Source organism: Lissotriton helveticus, chromosome 2_1 (assembly GCF_964261635.1).
Source record: "Lissotriton helveticus chromosome 2_1, aLisHel1.1, whole genome shotgun sequence".
NCBI lineage: Eukaryota > Metazoa > Chordata > Amphibia > Caudata > Salamandridae > Lissotriton > Lissotriton helveticus.
Window position 1 is genome coordinate 151,742,453 of NC_136059.1, and position 23,926 is coordinate 151,766,378.

Below are 23,926 nucleotides of genomic sequence, written 5' to 3' on the forward strand. Positions count from 1 at the left end.
CCATGGCGGGAACCACTAAGGGGAAGCATGTGGAGGCACGGCCACCATGTTATGTCAGCAAGCAAACCATTTTGACTTTCCAAATACAGACCCCAACCAAAGTGGCAGCTGCCAAAGCTATATCGACAGATGCATAACATTACTAATGCCCCCCAAATAGTGGGAGTTTTCTTACACTGTGTGAGGGACATTTATTGGCTTTTTCATATTAGGCTGCCGTTGTCTACAAAGTCCACTCAGACCGAAATAGCGCCTATAAGAATGAAAGTTCAGGGTCCACTATTGATTTGGTAGCCCCCGAAATGCAATTTCTCAGCCATCAGGAAAACTGAATTCCTTCGCACTCTGATTTGGACAGCATAATCGAGATTAGGGTGGAAAGGATAGCCACCACTTCTGGGAGCTACGCTGTTACGGTTCTCCTCTAAATAAGGCTGTGTGTGTTGGGCTGGGACATGCTAACAGCTTTGTGGTTTTAACAATTCTGCATTTGTGAAACAATTATGATACAGATCCACACGATGCTCCTGAGATAAATGAACAATGTGCTGTGTTTTTAACACTTACTTGAAAAGAGACACAGACACTTCTGTGAATCATCAATCTCCTGCTGGAACCAGCAACGAACATATGACCAGACTTTCTTTTACCAAATCCTGACGTAGATGCATTTAGTGATTTTGATGAGCAACTACAGTTCGGTCCTATAGGTTAGTGTAATCTACTTGTTTGAAACAGTTCCTTTACATGTAGACTAACAAACGTTCAATGCTCACCGATAGTTGCTCTGAAACTAAAATGCCACCTTCGTGGCACTGCTTCTCTGTAGTTAGTTAATTGTACTCTTTGTACTCTTTGCTACTTGTTTAAAACATAGAATTTGTTGAATTAATAGGGAATCAAGTCTTTGAAAGTCTTTAACTCTCAGTTGAAAAATAAGCTCTAAGCAGGAAAAAATATTCTTGCTGCTTGAGGTTAAAATACCTCTTTTTGAATTTAGGTCGTAATATGCTCTGTTTAATTTGCCAATGCTCATATTCTATCAAATCCATTTATGTGCCACGGCACATTTTCGAAACCATTTTTCTCATGAGGAAAAATAAAATATGTTTTTATTTTTGTAGGCATAATATGACATCAATCTTTGCCTAGAAGCTCATTAATAAATGTTGGTCATAAGGTTTTATTAAAATCATATATAGTCAAATTGAAAACACCATTCTGAATACAATCAGATTGAAAATACCATCCTGAATCATTTCAGTTAAATTACTGTCAGTAATGTTCTTGCCAATGCACATAGCATTGGACAGTAAATGTTTCAACAAAATGTGCTGTGTCATTCCATACTTTAGCCTCCTGTCCTGTTTTTGTGTATGCGTGGGATGTGTGCGAGTAGGAGTCCAGTGGAGCGAAGGTCTCTTCCTGGAAGGTGGAAGTTGATGCAGCTGTTTAGATAAGCAAGGCCAAGATTGTGTAGTACCTCTGACTGTGTACATGAGGAGCTAGAAGTGAGTGTGCTTGTGTATTGCGAGTCAGTGGAGCTCCCTGAAGTGTGGTGTGGTATGATATGTGTTTTGCATGGGAGGCTGAGTATCAGTCTTGCTGCTGAGGTCTTTTGAGGTCTGGAAAGTTAGCAGTCTCCTGGTTAGTTTTTTGGTGTTTCTGGTGTAATGGGTGTTCCTGTAGTCTAGCTTTCAAGAGACTAAGGCTTGGGTGATGTTTTTTCTGGCGTGGTTCTAGAGCCACCTGAATATCTTTGTTATCTACAGGATGCGGAAGCTTGATATTGTGCCGCGGTGCCTTGAGGGTCATGTCCAGTTGTCGTCTCTGGCTCAGTTCTACAAAGTTTGTTTTTGCACAAACAGGTGACATGAGTGAATTTAATTTAATGCACCAGTGCTAAACGTGAAAGACAGGTTGCTGTAGCCCTGCAGAACATAAATTAGGTGGTGTCAATGCTTTTGGGTTACTAACAGGGAGCAGTGGTATTTCAAACGACTATTCATTAATGATTTACACACTCAAGATCACTACAAATGGAATATGTATTTTAGCATATTTATTTTAAAATAGTTATTTTAAAATGCCGAGGTCTAGTTGACATAATATTGGTAACATCACAGAAGATAATAAAGCAGCTAAGCTTTTCAATAACAGTAAAAACAGGGAAAAATCATAACATCACAATTTACAGCCCTTACACCCTGACTGTGCTATCTATCACTTAGCTCTAAGCTAGTTCTAGCAAATACATAAATAATGAGCCTCAGTTTCGGAGGTGGTGCCCATGCCTGGATAACATCTTCTTGGTCGAGATGGAATGTGGTGCCATGTTCATCTGGATCTGCAATCTGCATCTGTGACCTGGTTGAAGTTTCTTTCCTTACATGTGGTCAAATGGCATTCCTTATATATTAAATCTTATCAGAGAATATAATTTCTGACATAAGAGCATGTCAAGTCAAACTACTCTATTTCGACTTGCTCTTATTTGACCTAGACATGGGGATAAGTAGACACTTGAACCAGACTTTTATTGCATCAAGTATTATTTCTGTGCCATTAGTCAGATGACCTGACATTTTTACAAGGTCAGACGACATCGGTGTCAAAAAGCAGACACGACATTGATTCTGCATAATTTGAGAAAGATGGCAGCCTCACTGATCAAGTCTACATGGTCTAAGATGGCAACATCCATTACCAAAGGTGGTTTTGGGGCCAAAGTTAAAAAAGCTGGAAAAGCTACCTAAAATGGAGACTACAGTTAAAATGGAACCTGTCCTATATGTGTTAAGGAACCTAAAACTAAAAGAAAGAAGCCTAAAAGCAAGTGATTAAAACGGATAAAATAGTAGAGTTATGGAGGGAAAGAGTCATACAATTTATGACATTCCTGAAACCTTTTCTAAGGTAAATAGACACTAAATTATCACTGAATGTGTTTTTGATTGATTTTGCTTATTAGAGATATTCATTATACATTTACAGAATACAATCACATGCCAGAAGCATGTGTTTGATGAAACAGCAATTCATTACTTGTTACACGTGCAGCAACACGTCTTCAAACTGAAATGAAAAAGGGTCTCTGAGCTAGAAGACATGATGCTTACAACACAGTTTGCTGTCGATGATGATCCTGAGGTTACTGGCGTGGGTGATGGGTAAGGGTGTGGGTCTTAGTTCAGTCAACCACCAGATGAAATTCCATCCTGAGGTGCTGTTGCCAAAGATCACCCGCAGAGCAATTGTCATGGAATTATATTTCAAACCTTTCCCAGGTTTGGAGTCTCGTGCCGATGTTTGACACTTGTAAACTACAGTAGAGCTGGGGTGGGCCTGCTCACCTTAGAATGACCTTGGTTCATGAATCCAATTGTATTTTGAATGAGTCCTGTCAGGGCCTGAATCGGTCTGGTGGATTTCAGTTTCAAGTATTTAAACTCACTGTGCACCAATGACCAGCTAAGAGAATACGGAAGTGTGTCCATGTTCGTCAGAGTCAAGAGTCGAGCTTTGGGATGTACCACTTTTGAACAGAAGTGATACTATCATTACCCCAAGAAGCATGATAACAATCTGAGCCACTTGGATGCCATTGAAAACCGTAAATGAAGAGCCCTCTTCCATCTGCACAGCACCTACAGGGTTAAAAAAACAAATACCAGTCATTTCACGGCCTTTGCCTCTTTTCCTTTCAATAGTTGTAATTATTTTGTATATTTGAAACCGTTTTGTCTTTGCATTACATAATGAGTGGTACAAACAGCCATTATTTAGGGGGACAGAAACATACCGACTTATTCACAACATATTTGAACTTTCATTTATGAGTGTAGGGCTTGTTCACTATTCACGAAACCTGGACTTACCTTTCTAAGTAGATCCATTGAAATGTCATTTTTTACTAGTAAGTGCATAATATATGAGCAAATCTGCTCTTAGTGTCTCTTTGTGCATGTTACATCCTGAGTTGCTATTCACAAGAGTAGTCACAGCCCCACTATGGATACCATCAGAGCTTTGCTGCTGACAAGTGAGGTTGTAGGTCACTATCTAGGTTGGTGATGGGACCAAATTAGAAAGGAAAGAATTAAAATGCACCAGTGTGTCACATTTAGACATGTCTAAAAGGGCCCAAACTGCATTTACACTTAAGTAATGGTAGTGCATGGAAGTGACAGACCTGCACAAATTTTCATTGGAAATTAAGACTGCCTAAGATTCCAAAGAGGAGTACTGGAATCTATTATGAATTCCATAGTGGCCTGAAGTACAGTCCAAATAAAGATTGAGTCACAGCGGCTACAAAAACAGCCACAATAGTTGCTACCATCAAAAGGGCACGTGAACGTCTCTTTAGTTGATGTGGCCCCACATAATGTTTTTATTATCTGTGAGAGGCTCCAAAGGGTAAATGTCATACCCACTGTCATATATGCCAACCACAGCCTTTTCCTGCTACTCTTTCACACCTTTTGTCCACTCCACCCTCTGCAGTAACAGGGCATGTGTATAGTCCCAGTTATGGAGGGGCTACATTTCTGAGTGCCCCAATTTACCAACAAGAACAGGCCCCTTTGTTTTGATCTTTTTGATAGGCTGATAGGCCTGTGATTTACTCGCCCCACCATGGATTAATATTGAAAGTCATGGATGCACGAGTATCATTTATACAAGCGTTTTTCTGTGTTTGGGCACAAAATCTTCTCATTTCTCTAGTCTTCACAATGAAGTTGACTTTATTCAGCTTCACAGATGGACTAAAAAAAGGGCTAATTTCATCCTGTTTACATTTCGATGAGCAATTTGGCCAGCACCCCCACCCATGTCCCTATGTCCCTTGGTTCATTGCTGATGGCTTTCAGGATCATAAGTGATTTGTGGGTGTCATCGTCCCTGTGCCCATATTTCATGGAAGTAGCTCTTTACCTGGCAGGCAAACTGTACCTAATCTCGGCTATTTACCCCACAACCAGCAAAATAGTACATATACTCTGGTGTTTAGCTGACCACAGGCTAAACCGTATAGATTAGGGTTTCCAAACTTTTCTGTAGTGAGAGCTACTTCTGATCATTGAAAATCATCACAAGCTACTGAAGGCTCAGCAACTCGCACATTGTTACCAGACACCCTCACGCCCAGCTCCATTGAATGTAAGCCTAATGTACACAAAACCAGATACTATAGTTTGAACAAAATACTTTGACCAGGGGCAGTATGAGAGGACTGCCATGTGTGTCAGTGAGAGTGTGGTCTTTAGGAATGCATGAATATGTGTTCATATGAATGGGGTAAATGTGAATTGGTGACTGAAAGCCTATCTCCTATGTACTTGTGACAATGGAATACCTTTCCTCATATGTGGCACTGTCACATGTTTAGTACAAACATATAAACATTTTTTTAAACGTGAAAAATTTAAAGTGCAGAAAACGTTCTGCAAAATGGAACATTTTTCTGCACTGCAAATTTCTCCCACTTAAAATAATGGCTGTATTTTTCAGTTATGAAAATATAGGGCACGGTGTCTACCAGCCATAGGAAGCACGATGACTAAATGTGAGAAAATTAAAATGAAGAGTTACCTTAAAGTTTATATGGATTCCATAAAACTCAACATTTAAATGTAATCCCATTTCTAAGTGTCACATTTACAAACACCAGGCATCTTGCTCCCAGGCATCTGTTGGCAAGGTGCCATATTCATAACAGAAAGATACAGCCACTTGTTTAAATAGGAGAAATTTAAAGTGAAGAAACATGCTTCATAAAACATCAAGACACATTTGGCTGAATTAAAAGTAGAGAAAAACATTAAGGGGCCGATTTTGATGTTGGAAGGACCTGGGTCTGTCCGACATTGTTATGGAACTGGGACGATCTACCTCCTGTTGGCGGTCCCAAACCAGCAATTAGGATTTGACCAAACAGTGTTCGGTCAGAATCCTATTATTTACAACGGGAAACATGCATGTTTATCCCTGCACCCTGTGGCAGACACCCAAATGTACCTTCCACCAGGTGCAGGGATCAACTGGGGTGTACCAGAGGTGCCCCCTAGGCCGCCATCTGGAGCCCTTGCACCCATGGGGGCCCTGCTGGGAGCCCCCAAAGTAAAATTCCCACAGTCTTTCTTTGTCTGAAAGGCTGGCTTAGAAAGTCTGTGGGAATCTGCCTTCGAGCGCCCTTGGGATTACAGGCCCCTTTCCGAATGGCAGACGGGCTCGGCGAAGCCCATCGTACGCCATTCGGAAATCCTGTTTGGATTAATTTCCAACCGACTCCATCAAAACAGGTCAGCCGGAAATTAATCCAAACAGGTGATTACAATGCCGTAGGAATGGCTCAGACTGGAAAGTATTACAATACGCAGTATGATTTTGAAACATAAAATGCCATTCAGTTTAATTTTAGCTAAAGAAGTTGGAGTTTGTTAAGTAATTAAAATGCAGTGCTGCACGTGAGGAATGGGGAAATAGTGATTTTTGGAAAAGATAAGTAATCAGTTAGGTTGCTCGGGTAAATGGATAGTAGGCATAATGAGAGAATTAATTGGTTACTTTGCTGTTAATGTTGCTACTAATTTGCATAGGTCCTTGCATAAGTGCAATGTGCTTAACTGAATCATAAAAAATGGTCACGATGGAACCCTGGTACAGTTACGGTTCAGATGGGGCACTGTGATCTAGTTAGAAACCAGGCTAACATTTTCTTATATGTGTGAACTGAGGTCCCATATTCTGAACCTTATGTTGTCCAGATACACAGTCCTACATAATTCGTAGGAACCGTATAAGTTTCTTAAAAATTTGTTAGCAATTCAACTGAGCTGAAAATCCTTTTTCAATTCTTCAGTTTAACACAAAATGGCACCGTATCGCAGGAACCTCACAGAAAATGTCACAGCTACTAAGGACACCTAGCTTGCAGTACTTGAGAGTGGAGTAATTCATTGGTATGCTGTACAATGGAAGCTCCATGTGTGTTTGTTGGCTTCACAAAGCTGTGTCATGTGGATTTACTTAGCTAGAGAGAAGTGTTGTAAAACACCTTTTTCTTTTCACTCATACTCTTGGAGTTTATTTGACATTTTTCAAAAGTCATTGGGCCCGATTCACAAAAGTAATCTGAGACAAAATCCTAACCTTATGACTTTCGGTATTCACAAAGTGCCTTTAGCAGTAGTAAAGTTAGTAATCCTAACTTTACTACTCCTAAATGACCTCTGTGAATACCGAAAGTCGAAAAGGTAGGATTTTGTCTCAGTTAAACTTAAGTTTTGGTAAACTTAAGACCAAAACTTAAGTTTAACTGAGACAAAATCCTAACTTTACGACTTCAATGGCTAGTTCACAAATGGGGGATTGTTTCTGAGAGAAGGCCCCTGGAAGGAGTTGTCTTCTTTTCAAGCAATTTCATGTGCAGGAAAAATAATACCAATACGACCTGCCGAATCCCAAGTTCTCTGTGGTGACTTGAAATTGCAGTAGTACAGAACGGACTATTTTTATCGACAACCAGTTAAGCAGTAAGAAGAATGCACCATTCAATGTTATTTAACCAACACCATTATTTTGATTTAGTGGGTTCCTGGATCACTTAGAGGCCTTGGTAACATGTTTTCTTATTTCCCATTATTTCTTTTTTCTAAGACCTCTCATATTCACTTGCTTAGGGATTTTAATATTTGGGTAGATGTTCATGAATTGCATTCTAGACCTCAAGCTCGCTGTTCAGGGCTCTGTTTCTCTACAGTGGCCTATGTCTGATATGCTCAACAACTTCCTCAGCTGACCTGGAACAAACATTTGCAGCATAAAAAGTTTTTATTTTTTATTCTAAGTTATTTAATGCTCTATTACACCATTGGGTGTCCTGGTGCTGAAGAGGATAAAGTCACGAGTAAAATTGCTTCTGTAGAAGAGTTGTACAGAGATAAACTTCAAGTGACAAGGAAGCAGATTCAAAATGCTTATTGTGGTCATAGAAATAGATCTAATTTCCTGCAAAGAGTACCTGAAAGATGGAATAATCTGCTGGAGTTCTGATGCAGATCTCAGGGACATTGCAGGAGCCAGTTTAGCCTCATCAGATGGTCAGGGACTGAGGAGAGACTGGGGAGGCCCAGGATCACTGCCACTGTCATATTCTAAATAGGTTAGAACCTGTTAAGTAGATATTTCTACAACACAAGGTATAATGAGTGACCAAAATCAAGTGAAGTTGATATGGCTACCTGCATCAACACTGTCCGATATTGCAACGACAGAAGGTGCAGCACCTTTTTTGAACAGGAGAAAACAAGTAGACAATACTCCTTTGATCTGGGGAAGCAGACACATTTAGTTTCCAGTAGTCTCCTTAAAGGTGTTAAGAGAACCACTTTGTCAGCTACTACAAGTGGATGATGTTCTTCCCTTGGATTGCAAGAAACATGTTTAACTCTAGATTAACATCTAATTACAAACACAGAAGCACCCATAGTCCTTACCTGGGGAAGCCCCATATAGGGCACAGGAGTATGTCCTGTCCTGAAAAAGAATAAAAGAGTGAAATAAATTGGTACGACTGCATATTTTTAAAGGACAATTATAACTGTGGCCTTCATTAAACAATCATCTTTGACTCACCAAGTTACATAAAATAGGAGCACAAACCGAGCAATCAATGCTGCACCTACACACAGCTACCATTAAACACGTTTTAATTTCAAACTTTACCAGTATACTTTTGTTTGTAATACTAAGTTCAACTTTCTCCAGCATCTAAAGCCTACAGGAAGCATTTCAGAGAACTGCTGGGAGATGTGAGGTACTGCAAGGGTGGATGAATATAATTGCCAGGCACATTCTCCACTTTCCTCCATTTCCATCATCATTGTAATGAGAGTAGACCTGCAAAAACCCAGAAGGATGTTCCCATCCCAGCAGTGAGAAACACACGGTGTGTCCAGTTCCTAAGGTTAGAGGGGGAAGGAAGGTATTTTCTAAAAAGCACCCTCACACACGCCGAAGGATGTTGTGCTTCATCATTGGGCCTGCCCCTCATCAGGCTGGCACCGCAATGCACGATGGGCACCCGGCGAAGAGGCTCTTCGACAGAGGTCTTCATTATAGATGAAGCCGTAGGGTGAGTGAGGGTGTGTGGGCTAGGTAGTGCAGTGAGTATGTGGGTTAAAATAGGTCCAGGGCAGTCCAAACTAAATGTGTTTATTACCAGGGGGCATTAGCCTAATTAAAAGTAATGAGCCCTAGCTGGACATAATGATCCTATAGGGATAGTGTGGTGCACAGGGTCGACATGCTTCATGCCAAATTAGCCCCTACCGGGTCTGGTGGCACTCCATCAGGACCAAAAAAGTGATAGATTGTATTTTAGCACTACCGCTAACCAGGTTCAGTGATCCTTAACTGATAACCAGAAGCAGATGAACGCCCGGGTTGAATGATCCCAAGGTGAAAGACCCCTAGAGACTAGGGCTTGTGCTGGCAGGGATAGCAGAGCACTTTGTTGCTCTGATGCAGGGAGACAGTGCAACTAGCGTCCGTCCTACCCTAGTTAGCCACAGTAGAGTAGGCTCATTATATCACTTCTAGAGTTTGAGAATCATATGAGATTTGGGAAATGAGAGGAAATGTAGTGCACACTGGCATTACTATGGTTGTGCAGAGTAAATGTAGTAAATGTAAAATACTTGTAAAGCGCACAGCTGCCCCAGCAACAGGGCGTCCCGGCGCTGTATAACTCTGGGGAACCCGTCCTGGCTTTCCCTGTGGGCTGGTCCCTTGCTGGGAGCCCCCAAGGTGGAGCCAGGCATCCCCGGAATTGGTGGGGCCGTTGTGGAGATTAGGCAAGCTAATGCCCAGAGTTGCCGAGTGGAACCCCTGATTAGAGTAAGCACTGAAGCGAGAATTATCGAGTCCGCTGACCAAGGTCCACAACCCTGCCGCGTCGGGAATTGAACCCTGGTCCCAGGCTGACTTCTGCTCTCTGGCCTGCCGCCTCTAACCAGTGAGCCACACTACTCCACAGAGTGCCTGGCTGGATGCAGTACACTGTTCACACCCACACATAGTACAGAGGCATGTACTTAGTTAGGGTACATGTAGCACCACTCACTGGTTACGTCAAAATCTTTCGGACATTCTGCCAGTTGGGGATTTCTATGCAGGGAAATAGTATCCATGAGAAGCAAAGATCGCAATGGTACAGTAAAAACTTGCATGTCCACTCCATATAACAAAGAAGCACTGGCGTAGCCAATAGATTTGGTCTTTGGGGGATGTATGACGGTACAACGCGTACCGTCACAACGCATCCCTTTACCACGCATCCCTTACAACGCAAGTCGTTACCACGACTTGCGTTGGGGGTGCGGATTTCGAATAGTTTAATTTACTATTCTAACACCAGTCCCCGTGGACCCTAGGGAAGGTGTTGGGATAGTAAATTAACTATTTTTAATCCTTTAGCGCCCTCCAGCGCAAGTCGTGGTAACGAATTGCGTTGTAAGGGATGCGTGCTAAAGGTACTGCGTTGTGAAAACATCGTGGTAAACGATGTTTACCGTCTTTGGGACCTCATAAGTGTTTAGCCATGCAGCATATTTCTGTAATTGAAGTAGTGCTCATGAAAAGCGTTTTGATACCTTCATTTGAGCTACATAAAAATGCAAAAAATGAAAAGAGATGAAAGGAGAAGTGCTTGCAGGTTCTTGAGGTGGGGGTGCAAAAAGATACACTCTGTAGAGTGATTAAATAAAGCATGTGTGGATGTGAGGGCGATCCTGGCTGCGGTTGATTGGGAAGGGGGAAAAGAGGTGATGGAGGACAGTGGGAGTGAAAACGAAAACACGAGCACTCTGTGGATTGCTTAAAGATTCACAGTCACTCTCCAGTTTAGCTGAATACATACCAAAGATGATCATGATGGCTTTGAGGTACAAGGTTGTATGTGCTCTGCAAGACACAGCAGGCGGAGGGGACCAAGCATTCTTTTGAAAAAGTGTCAGAGAAACGCGAAAACTGGACTAGCATTGCGGTGAATGTTGTCTCAAATATTTATAATTAGTGAAATATGTTGATTGTATGAGGATTAAAGAAATTATAAAGATAGTTTGCTTCATCAGATACCCCAAATCTCTCATTGGGTGTACGTCTCATCAATGACTAAACACAAGAGGGTAGGACTGCCCAGTAACTTTTGGTGAATGATCCCAGAATTGTCACTTGGTGTGCATACTCCCAGAGCCTAGCGGGGCTTGTTGGAGCTTGTGGAGCGATGTCCCTAACACGTTTGTGTTCCATATCTTAGAGCAGTGTCACTCCTGACCAGTCTCTCTGCACTCATCGACTTCAGTGGAGTCTCACTACTAGGAACACGCTTCTCCTTCTCCCTGTTGTCTGGTTAGCTTCCTTAATCGGAGGAGCTTAGAAGAAGGAAAAGAAGTACTATATAAAGCAGATTTTAGGGGACATTACAGGTTGGAGACTGAGCCCCCAGAGCTCGGCACGCATGAGGTGGGCATTGATTGTGGGTCACTAATTCACAGTTTATTTAATTTGTAAATTCTTTGTAAATTCTTGGACCCACCCACTGCCGTCTGCACTACTTGCAGCATCATTACCGTCCCCCTCATACAGCGGTGAACTCTCATATATATGACTATCTGTCCATTGGGCAGTGCTGAAAACTCCACCAATATTGACCAAAACACATATATTCGCTCTAGAAGCAAACCCTTACGCAGCAGGCGTGACATGCCTCTGAAAGGGCTAGTGCAGCACGGATTGTGTGGTTTGAACTGGGATGTTAAACATGGCAGCAATTCCTAATTAGCAACTCTGAGCCACACTGATGTATAAAATATGTATGTAAGGGCATGGCCGTCCGCAGAAATGTTTCCGGGGGGGGGGGGGGGGCAACATTTTAACTTCATCACTCGCCTTCGGGGGGGGCAACATTTTAACTTCCTCACTCACCTTCAAGGCACGTTTAATGCAGACGGCCCATTGTCATTCTTTATGTGATGATCAGCAGCAGACAGAATGACAATGGGCCTGTCCACAGTCTGCTCGAGGTCGGGTAGGGGCTGCTACAGCCTCTAGAGTTCAAAGAGAAGTGCAAGAGGCCCGAAGTGAGAGAACAATTAAGCTCCTGGGGCTTCTCGCAGGGGAACAGCCTGCTGTAATCGTGAAAGTTACAGGCCAAAGGAGTTCGTAAAAGGAATGGGACCAGCGATCCGGGGGGGGCCCCCTTGCCCTCCCCTGCGAACGCCCATGTGTAAGGGGCTGGGGGAGCAGAGACGGCTGCGGTCCTCATAGGATGCCCTAAATTGTTCTTCCACAGAAGACTTCCTAGCAGCGGGACAGCCTGGAACACCAACGCCAGTGGATTTTGCAATCAGGACCCTGCAGCGTGACAGAGAGCATAAAGAAATGCACACCCCAAGGTACGGGGCAGCAACACGACCTACCAGCTCGGTGTCTTTTGAACTGCATGACAGCATAGTAGCTGCTAAAAGGAAAGAGAAGGCTGCAGGATGAGCAGAAGACAGCTGCAGACAGGGTAGGCCCACCGGAATCCTCGCAGAGGCAGACAACAGGCAGTAACATGTGTTTAGCTCTGTCTCTTAGGGCTTCTTCACTGCACAGGGACAGTTTTCTTTGTAGCCACCTTTCTTCTAGCACGCAATGTATTCCAGAAAAAGTTGTTCAGCTACTTCAGTGTTTTCATTTTTACGGATTTGTGCTTTATGAAAATGAAGATCTTTTTCTTTACTCGGAGCAAAACTTTTAATAAGGAAGTTGCATGTTTTAGCTCACTTCTGCTAAGTTTACACATGCTTCATAGCCATTGGCTAGCTCATAGCAGGGCAGGTGAGCCTGTAGCAACGATCTACTGTCAATCTGTTTTAAGCTGTGGATTCTCTAAACTTTAAAGCACGAGTTTTCAACCACAACCCATACTAAAAAAATGGAAAGTTGCAACCAAACACTCTGACACCTACGCCCAGCAGGACAAAGGCAGGACAAAGGCTGTGGCGTAACATACAGAGGTGCCTACTTTGGGCGTAGGCAACTGGGTTTGAGTCTCTGCATAGGTAAAACTGGGCCTTCCCAAAAAATAGAATGTCACTAAAACAATGGCAATGAAACAAAATGAAGAATGCAGATAAAATTTTAACAAATTAGGAATGCCGATTAGATAAAAAAAAATATCCTGCTGCGCTATGCATTGTGATGGCCAACCAGGAGGAAAGTGAACGCATTGGATGGCCAACCATAAGGAACAATGAGTGAAATCTGATGGGAGGGAACCAAGTACCCAAAGGAGGGACACTTACAAGCAATGCGCCAATCAAAAGCCAGCTGTTGGACTTGGCCCTTCTGGCAGGTTCACCCCTAAACTTTTTGCTTTTAATGGTGACCTGGTGATGGTGATTTTTGGTTTCTGCGCACTTTCACTGTTTCCCAGTGGAAAGTGTGTGCGCACTCTGAGTGCATGTGGTGAGATAGGCCTGCCCTCCATAGGAATGCATGGGGAATGTATGTGTCCCTGGTAGTTCCTGATGCGTGGGGTGTGCAGGCTCGAGTCTGGTATGTGCGGACTCGTGTGATTGAATGTTGCACAATGATGTCTGCGGCGTGTATGTGTCTAGCGTGGAAGTGCCACTTCTAGACATGGGTGTGCGTGTGCAGTGAGTGTGCTGGCACATGATTGGCTGGAGCTGGCTGGTGAGCCTGGCTCCAGGAGTCTGGATGGGTCTGCCCCGGTGGTGAGTGGAGAGATTAGCATGCTGATGTGAGGGAGGGGTACACCTGGGACCTGAATAGGGCTGGGCTTTCCCCACACAATGCTGGCTCTGCCCCCTGTGGTGCGACTGATGACCTAGCCTGCCTGGGGAATGGAAAGGGTGGCTGGGGAAAACAAAGTACTCCAAAACGAGCTGCGACTGGTTTCTCACCCACACTGCACCCTGAGACAAAGGGGTTTAATGTATAAAAAGGGGCTGTGTCCCCTTGCAAGATGTTTTCTTCCTGGATCCTTTTGCTGAGGGGGGGCTGCTGCTGCTGCTGGGCCCAAAAGGTCCGCCAATGGGGATTGCCTCCCTGCCTAGGAGGACCCTGTGAGCTGGCTCTGGGCCCAGCCTTGCCCCCCCACCTCCTGAAGGACTCTTGCTTTTCCTTGGGGACTGTTGGGGCCTGCCAGTGCTTGGGGAGTGCTGGCTTTTCCCTCAAAATAGTGCGTTGCGCCGCTGGTGTGGAGATCCCTACATTGAGGGATTCCCCGGCGTGGGGATCCCCCTTGGGTTGCGTGGTATCAAGGCAGGTGCCTACCCTGCATTTGTCCTAGTTACTTGAGTGGTGTGGGAGCCAACCCAGCTCATTGCCCGAAAATCCTTCTTGGTTCTTGTTGCCTCTTCACGGGAGCCCACCCCGTATTATTTATTTATTTGGGAGAGTATCCCCCCGTGTCTCTGCATATCTAATAACGGGTGTCCACCCCGTATTGCCGCCAAGGAACTCCCCCGGGGCCGCCGCACTGCCCGCAGTGACCCAGAAGTGAAGGGAAGGCGGCCAGAAGTACTTTGTACACCCTCACGGGGCTCCCGTGCCCTGGGAGAGCCCCGCTTACTGCCGAGGGTGCATTGCCATCGAGGAGGAGGACGAGAGACTACCCCGCTTCCACCGGACCCAGTGCGTGGTCTGCTCCGCACCGGAGCAACAGGAGAAGTCTGGCCGCGAGAGCCGCGATGCTCCCAGAGGGAAGGGAGAGCCCCGCAGCCGGAGAAGAGAGCTGCCTCCGGGAAGCAGTGCGGTGAGTGGAGCTGCCCGGGAGGAGGGGTGTGCGAGGCCAAAGTCTCGTGGTGTTGGTGCAAGGCTCAGGGGGATTTTTCCTCATTAGTAGAGCGGCCCCGAAAGCTCCCTCTTTGCCCCATCTTTCGCTCGAGTCCAGAGGGGCTCAGGCGGCAAATTTTTTTGGCGAGCCCAAGAGGCTTCTGGGCACCACTGGAGTTTCAAGCCCCCCAAGCGGGGCTCCTACATTGTGGGGGCGATTTGTTTAAAGCCCATGAGGCTCTTGGGGCTATTCATTGATTTCGAGTTCCCAGAGGGGGGACTCCAACGTTGAGGCCACATTTGTTTAGAGCCCATGAGGTTCACGGGTGCTATTTGTCTACAGAGCCTGCCAGGATCCCTGCTACAGATGCCCAGCACTTAGTGGGCAGCTGCTACGTTTAGGCCCCTGACATTTGAGACATTCACTGGTTGTGGCCTAATGTGATGTCTGCGCAATTGTTCCTTGCTGCACCGCTGAAGGTATATTTCTGCCTCATGTGTTTTTCTCCTACACCTCTGAATGTGGTGATGCATCATGTGTGATATTCCTATGTCTTTACCCCTAAATGTATGGTAAAACTTAGGTGGTTGTTTTCTCCTAGTACAGGTATTGCTAGGGAGGTCCTGGTTCCCTGCGTAATATTCTCCTAAGGTGGTTAGGGTTGCGTAGGTGGTACTTACCAGTTACCAGTGATTACTAGTTGTGTGCTTTATGTTCTATTTTGGTGCTACAGTGATTATTATTATATGTGCTATGTGCTAATTACTATTCCTAAGTGGTAATTTGTACAAGTATTCTCAAATCTAAAAGTGCATATTCCTGACAGTGGTCCAGGTGGCCCTGTCTTGTACATATCCCCTGTAAATTCTGCCCGTGCCTATGGCACATTGTAAAGTGTGTATTTATTATCTAATGTGTTTTGGTGTAATACAAAGGCTATTTTCATACATAACCTTGTGTGGAGTTTCCTTTGTGGTGGGCCTTGGGTGTTGTTGCTGGGTGCGTGCTCAAACACTTAACTCACATTGCCTTCGAGTTTAGCCTTACTGCTCGTGTCACGTTACCAAGGGGGTGAGCAGGGGTTATCTTGGCGTGTAACTCCCTTGCCCTGACGTATGAATGGTGGTCTCTGACTGACTTTGGCGCAAGCCCTGGCCAGCCAGGGATCCCATTTCTAACATTGGTGGCAGCGAAAGGATCCGGATATGTGTTTGCGCTGTACCGCAGTGGCAACTGGCCGCACTACAAAACTCTGCATTTTAGATAAATCACATTTTGGGGATTATTGTTTCTAAATTGTTCTTAATGTCTTTTCTTTGGAAATGTGTTTCTTGTGCACTGTGAGTTAGGTGTCACTATCTCTGGGTGGTTTTCTATCCCCTAAGTGCAGTTTGAATTTTCTGGATTCACCAGAGGTTGGGATCCAGTGGTAGCAGCGTAATAGTGCCCAGTACATTTGTTCCCCGCCCCGTGCCCAGAGTTTGGTACCTGTGTCACGTGTGGTCAGGTTGAGAAATCAGGGGTGGTAGAAACTGCCTTACTAGTCCGAGGGGGGTTGTGTGTGGATGAATGGTGTGTGGCACTAGACAAGTGAGGGTGAGTTCTCTGGGATAGGGAGCTCGCTGAATTCTTTGTAAATTTTGTACTCTTGCTTCAGCTCTGACAGTTAATTCCCCTGTGTTGCACGTGTCTGTGAGCATCTGGCCAAGATGGAGTCTGCTTTTAATGTCTGGGGTCTGTTTATGCATGAGTTGAGAGAATTTTGCGAAGAGAGAGACATTGCAGTGAATGAGTCAGACACCCAGTCCCAACTTAGGGTTACCTAATCCAATGGCAGAAGGATGACTGGGAGCGTGAGTAAAGTGAGGAGAGGGCCCTGGTTTCACACCATGAGGGTGGTGGGTCTGAGGGGAGCCCTGAAGAGTCTGAAGGGGAGGAAGAAAATGATAGTACAGGGACACCAGCAGAGAGCGAAGACCCCATGGATAGGGAGTCCCTTGCTGGGTCCAGTGTAGGAGGCAGTGCCTCATCCCTTTTCCTGTCCCCAGAGAAGTGGGAAGATAGGAGGAAAGAAAGGGAGCACCAGCTGGCTTTAGAAAAGCTCAGGCTAGAGCATGCGCAGGCTACGGCACAGCTGGGCGTTAGAAAGCAACAGCCAGCAATTGAGAGGGTCTTAGCGCAGGAGAGGATAGAGGAGGCTGAGAGGGCCTTCACCAGAGATAAATTACCTCTGGTGAAGGTCCTCTGGCGCGCAGTTTTAATTTTCTGGACTCCCCAGGGCGGGTTGAGTCCAGTGGTGGCAGCTATATAGAGCCCAGTGCGAGCAGTCCCACTCCCAGTTCCCAGAGTATGGTACCTGTTTCCGTAGAGGAGGAGTCAAGGTTGAAGTTCAGGGACAGTAAGAAACTGTCTCACTAGTCTTGGGAAGATTTTGAGGAGGAATGTTCTGGGACACTGTTTGATTGGGTACAGGTACACACGGAAGATGATTTTGAAGTATTGTTCGGAATGATTGTCAAAGAGCACCTGCTCAGTTGTTGGTCACCAGGGTTGCGCCAACACCTGTTGGGGTGTGGATTGTCTGAGGCATGTGAGCTTGCAGATGAAGCAGACCGCTGGGAAAGTGCTAGAGGTTCTTTAGAGTCATTAGTGAGTGATTCCAAAAGTAGTGGTTCAGGTATCTTCCAGCCCAGCGTGGTAGAAGAGGCTCAGGGAAGCCCAGCTAGGTCCCAGTATAGTGAGAGGGGTGGAGAGGCTTACTACCTGGCTCAGTGGAGCAGGAGTCAGTGGGTGGCTGAGAGTCCCCAGATGCCCGAAGCCCTATCTCAGAACCTGGGTGGTTTCATGAGGGAACACCAGGTTGGGGACCTAGGTTGTCCTGTTAGTCCATTTGAGGAGGATCACCTAGGGTCTAGGGAACCTGGAGCATCTGTAACTAGAGCTCCAGGGGTTCCAGTGTCCGGCAGTGCTACTCCAGTTGGGAGGGCATAGGAGTCTGAAGTGAGGAGTGATTGGGGGATGAGTTCCCCAGTGGAAGAACCAGTGGGTCAGGGACTACCCAGTTAGGCTAGGTTCCCGTGTAGTGACCAGGGGGACACCACTTCTGTTCTGGGGGATCTTCGCGCATTGTCAGATGGACAGGGGACGGGAGATCTGCGCCAGACAGACAGTCACACGACACATGAGTCATGTGTCAGCCTCAGGGGTGTGAATCCCCAGAAGTCCTGGAGTGCCAGGCAGTTATTCCTCCAAAGGTTCTAGACCAGAGGTTGGAAGGCCAGGTTCAGGATCCACCTGACCTGAAGGTGGGGACGACTGTAATCAGTGTCCTGACCGGTTCTTCTTCCAGAGGTACCGTCCCAGTTGGTAGGAAGCAGGACTCTGGAAGGGGGTGCAGAGGGTGGGACAGCCCACCTCTGACCCCGGTGCAACCTGAGGGGTTAAACCCTGGGTTGGAATGGCGTTTTAGGTGTACCCCTCGCAGGAGGTGGAGGAACACTAGAAGAAGAGGTAGGGGGAGGAGAGCCTTCCCTGAGACTCCTGGTCCGCTCAAGGGTGTAAACCCTAGGCTGGAGAACCAGTGGCAGTCAAGTCCTGTCTTGCAGACAGGAAGAGTGGAGAATGGCTACTATGTGCCAAGGGTTACTGCCCCCCGCTCTGCTAATAGGCAAGGACCAGTGGCACCTAGGTCTTCCTATGTTTTGCTCGGCCGGTCCAACTTTGCGAGCACTGCATTGGTTACCCGTTAGGCAGCGGATCCACTTTAAAGTGCTGTGCACATCTTTCAAGATTCTGAAGGGCCTATCGCCTCCCTTATTGCGCCAACTTTTGTGCCTTTACATCCTGGGCCGCACTCTGCGTTCGCTGGACCATGAGTTAGCGGTAGCCCCTCGGTTCAAACTTAGCCGGGCGGGGGGTCGCTCCTTTAGGGTGCGGGCAGCCGCACTCTGGAACGCTCTCCCCTTGAAACTACGGACTCTGGGCGACTTGCTTTCTTTTCGCAAGGCCGCTAAAACTCTTTTGTTCTCCCAGTTATGTTAAAATCCAAAACCTTCTATTTTTAATAATATTTTCTGTTTCCTGTTGTGTTGTGTTCGCCACCTTGTCGGTGCGCCGGGACGCTCCTTTGCTGGAGCAGCCGTGCGCAATACAAATAGCACTAACATAACATAACCTGGGTGGCCCAGGGCCTGGTCCTGGCCGTGGACTACTTGGGAGTACCAGTGGGCTAGCCCAGCTGTTCCAGACAGTGGTTTTGGAGAGAATCCCATGGGTTCACCACAGCGTAGAACAGAAGGGTGTCCCTGCAGTTGCGGGCCCGCGTCCGTGTTCTATCGCCCCAAGCAGGGAAGTCCATCACGGTGGTGATTGGTCTCCCCTGCATATTGGCTGGAAGGGGGTTGTGTTGGACTTGGCCCTTCTGGCAGGTTCACCCCTAAACTTTTTTGCTTTTAATGGTGACCTGGTGATGGTGATTTTTGGTTTCTGCGCACTTTCACTGTGTCCCAGTGGAAAGTGCGTGCGCACTCTGAGTGCATGTGGTGAGATAGGCCTGCCCTCCCATAGGAATGCATGGGGAATGTATGTGTCCCTGGTAGTTCCTGATGCGTGGGGTGTGCAGGCTCGAGTCTGGTATGTGCGGACTCGTGTGATTGAATGCTGCGCAATGATGTATGCGGCGTGTATGCGTATAGCATGGAAGTGCCACTTCTAGACATGCGTGTGCGTGTGCAGTGAGTGTGCTGGCACGTGATTGGCTGGAGCTGGCTGGTGAGCCTGGCTCCAGGAGTCTGGATGGGTCTGACCCGGTGGTGAGTGGAGAGATTAGCATGCTGATGTGAGGGAGGGGTACACCTGGGACCTGAATAGGGCTGGGCTTTCCCCACACAATGCTGGCTCCACCCCCTGTGGTGCGACTGATGACCCTAGCCTGCCTGGTGAATGGAAAGGGTGGCTGGGGAAAACAAAGAACTCCAAAACCAGCTGCGACTGGTTTCTCACTCACACTGCACCCTGAGACAAAGGGATTTAATGTATAAAAAGGGGCTATGTCCCCTTGCAAGATGTTTTCTTCCTGGATCCTTTTGCTGAGGGGGGGCTGCTGCTGCTGCTGGGCGCCAAAAGGACTGCAACTGAGGATTGCCTCCCTGCCTAGGAGGACTCTGTGAGCTGCTCTGGGCCCAGCCTTGCCCTCCCCACCTCCTTAAGGACTCTTGCTTTTCCTTGGGGACTGTTGGGGCCTGCCAGTGCTTGGGGAGTGCTGGCTTCCCCCTCGAAATAGCGCGTTGCGCTGCTGGTGTGGAGATCCCTACATTGAGGGATTCCCCAGCATGGGGATCCTCCTTGGGTTGCGTGGTATCAAGGCAGGTGCCCACCCTGCATTTGTCCTGAGCGGCGTGGGTGCCCACCCCCTCTCATTGCTGCGAAAATCCTTCTTGGTTCTTGTTGCCTCTTCACGGGAGCCCACCCCGTATTATTTATTTATTTGGGAGAGTATCCCCTCCCCCCGCGTTTCTGCATATCTAATAACGGGTGCCCACCCCGTATTGCCGCCAAGGAACTCCCCCGGGGCTGCCGCACTGCCCGCCGTGACCCAGAAGTGAAGGGAAGGCAGCCGGAAGTACTTTGTACACCCTCACGGGGCTCCCGTGCCCTGGGAGAGCCCCGCCTACGGCCGAGAGTGCCATCGAGGAGGAGGACAAGAGACTACCACGCTTCCACCGGGCCCAGTGCGTGGTCTTCTCCGCACCGGAGCAACAGGAGAAGTCTGGCCGCGAGAGCCGCGATGCTCCCAGAGGGAAGGGAGAGCCCCGCAGCCGGAGAAGAGAGCTGCCTCCGGGAAGCAATCCGGTGAGTGGAGCTGCCCGGGAGGAGGGGTGTGCGAGGCCAAAGTCTTGTGGTGTTGGGGCAAGGCTCAGGGGCATTTTTCCTCATTAGTAGAGCGGCCCCGAAAGCAGCGGGCCGCTCCCTCCTTGCCCCACCTTTCGCTAGAGTCCATAGGGGCTCAGGCGGCATATTTATTTGGCGAGCCCAAGAGGCTCCTGGGCACCACTGGAGTTTCGAGCCCCCCAAGCGGGACTCCTACATTGCGGGGGCGATTTGTTTAAAGCCCATGAGGCTCTTGGGGCCATTCATTGATTTCGAGTTCCCAGAGGGGGGACTCCAACGTTGGGGCCACATTTGTTCAGAGCCCATGAGGCTCACAGGGACTATTTGTCTACAGAGCCTGCCAGGATCCCTGCTACAGCTGCCCAGCACTTAGTGGGCAGCTGCTACGTTTAGGCCCCTGACATTTGGGACAGTCACAGGTTGTGGCCTAATGTGATTTCTGCGCAATTGTTCCTTGCTGCACCGCTGAAGGTATATTTCTGCCTCATGTGTTTTCTCCTACACCTCTGAATGTGGTGATGCATCATGTGTGATATTCCTATGTCTTTACACCTAAATGTATGGTGATACTTAGGTGGTTGTTTTCTCCTAGTACATTTATTGCTAGGGAGGTCCTGGTTCCCTGCGTAATATTCTCCTAAGGTGGTTAGGGTTGCGTAGGTGGTACTTACCAGTTACCAGTGATTACTAGTTGTGTGCTTTATGTTCTATTTTGGTGCTACAGTGATTATTATTATATGTGCTATGTGCTAATTACTATTCCTAAGTGGTAATTTGTACAAGTATTCTCAAATCTAAAAGTGCATATTCCTGACAGTGGTCCAGGTGGCCCTGTCTTGTACATATCCCCTGTAAATTCTGCCCGTGCCTATGGCACATTGTAAAGTGTGTATTTATTATCTAATGTGTTTTGGTGTAATATAAAGGCTATTTTTATACATAACCTTGTGTGGAGTTTCCTTTGTGGTGGGCCTTGGGTATTGTTGCTGGGTGCGCGCGCAAACACTTAACTCACATTGCCTCCGAGTTTAGCTTTACTGCTCGTGTCACGTTACCAAGGGGGTGGGCAGGGGTTATCTTGGCGTGTAACTCCCTTGTCCTGATGTAGGAATGTGGTCTCTGACTGACTTTGGCGCAAGCCCTGGCCAGCCAGGGATTCCATCTCTAACACCAGCATTTGTGAATGGCACATGTAAGAACAAACTGAAATCGGTGGACATGCTGGAAGCCCAAAAAGAGATACAGCATGTCTTGCAGACAGCGCATGCGTGCTGCTTTGGCTCCACCTAAAAATAAATAAGGATTATTATTGACCAGCCTCCTAATTATCTCTTTTCCCATTTACAATATAGAGCAGCAGTCTACCATCATATGTCTATATAATACTATGCTCTCTAGCCATCTCCATGGAGATCTTGAGTGAAGGGTGGAAAGATGAGTTACCTGGTCCCATATGCTGATGACCCGAAGGAGGGCTGTATAATTGTGCCCCTCCCTGAGTGGGGCATTGTAGTAGCCATGTTGGTAGGTCCCGTCTCCAAGGACAAACTCCTCTGGGCTTGTGAGGTTGTGACCAGGAAGAGCTGCCGTAATGTAGACATCTTGGTCCAGGCTGCTGTTGAAGGGGGCCAAGTCTTCCCTCTTGCAGATGTCTTCACTCATGCTTCTTTTTCGAGAAACAATTATCTGGTACTCGCTGGGAAACATAAATAACAATACCATTTAACATACAAAGCAACAGAAAAAACCCTTAATACCAATCCGATGAACAGATATCACTGTAAGGAAACAGGATCCACAAGAAACCACTTCACCCAAGATACATCAAGAGGCATGTATTCATTTAGCATGTAACTTAAACAAAATAACGGCTTACGTCAGACAGGCTATAATATCTTATTTTTGTTTACAATATACTTGTTTACACTTTACCTTATATAATTAAGTAGATGGTGGCCCTGGTCCTCTAGGTCTTCTGACTGGTCAAGGCTTTCAGACCCAGATCCAGCCCCAAGAAGCTCCCGCCTTGCTCATCTTGCTCTCTCTGTCTCGCTTTCACTCACTCTCCACACTGCTTTTTTCTCATTTTGTGCTCTTCTCAAATCTGCTTTCTCTTATCTATTATCATCACTGCTCTCAGTCATTTTCTTTTTTTTTGCCTTGTTTTTGTGCCCGGTTTTTGCCTTTCTCTCTTCTTTATGGCAGTATTTTTCATTGCTTTTTGTCCGTTTTGTAATTTGCCTTTTTGCTTCATTTTGGTTCTGTTCCCACTATCAAAGCCCTCACCTCCATCTTCAACACCTCAATTGACACTACCAGTCTCCCAGAAGCCTGGATCCTTCGGCAGGCCCAGCCAAACTTGTGAACTACATACCAATCTCCTTTCTACCATACCTGGACACGGTCCTGGAAAAAGTATTCAACAAGCACATAGTCAATCAATCAATCAAACAATGAACTTGTAAAGCGTGCTACTTACCCGTGAGGGTCTCAAGGCGCTGAGGGTGGGGTGCTGCTACTGTTTGAAGAGCCAGGTCTTGAGGAGCCTTCTGAAGGTGAGCAGGTCTTAGGTCTGCCGCAGATGGGTGGAGAGGGTGTTCCTGGTCTTGGCGGGGTGGAAGGAGAAGGATCCTGTGGGTATTCGTTGGATGCCGGGGACAGCAGCAGGGGCGAGGCCCGCGGAGCCGAGCTGGCGGGCGGGTGTGTAAAAGTTGAGTCTGTTGTTCAGGTAGGCTGGTCCGGTGTTGTGGAGCGCCTTGTGTGCGTGGATGAGGAGCTTGAAGGTGATCCTCTTGTTGACGGGGAGCCAGTGCAGGTCTCTTAGGTGGGAGGTAATGTGGGTGCGGCGGGGGATGTTGAGGATCAGTTGGGCGGAGGCGTTTTGGATGTGTTGGAGTCGTCGCAGGTGTTTGGCCGGGATTCCTGCATAGAGTGCGTTGCCGTAGTCCAGCCGGCTGCTGACGAGGGCTTGGGTCACTGTTCTTCTTGTTTCACTCGGGATCCACTTGTAGATCCTGCAAAGCATGCAGAGGGTGTTGTAGCAGAAGGAGGAGATAGCGTTGACCTGCTTTGACATGGAGAGGGAGGAGTTGAGGATGAATCCTAGGTTGCGTGCGTGGTCTGTGGGGGTAGGAGCTGTTCCCAGTGTGGTCGGCCACCAGGAGTTGTCCCACGCAGAGGGGGTGG

General features: G+C 47.0%; 1 protein-coding gene across 1 annotated transcript; it reads right to left on the bottom strand.

The window, feature by feature from the left end:
- Positions 1-1,955: 1,955 nt before the first annotated feature.
- LOC144819258 (uncharacterized) lies at positions 1,956-22,433 on the bottom strand. Its single transcript, XM_078677227.1, has 3 exons — positions 22,184-22,433; positions 8,502-8,541; positions 1,956-3,647 (listed from the first exon to the last, which is right to left on the bottom strand). The coding sequence occupies exons 1-3, from the start codon at positions 22,400-22,402 to the stop codon at positions 3,472-3,474; spliced, it is 435 nt and encodes a 144-aa protein (XP_078533353.1). The 5' UTR covers positions 22,403-22,433; the 3' UTR covers positions 1,956-3,471.
- Between the last annotated feature and the right edge of the window lie 1,493 nt (positions 22,434-23,926).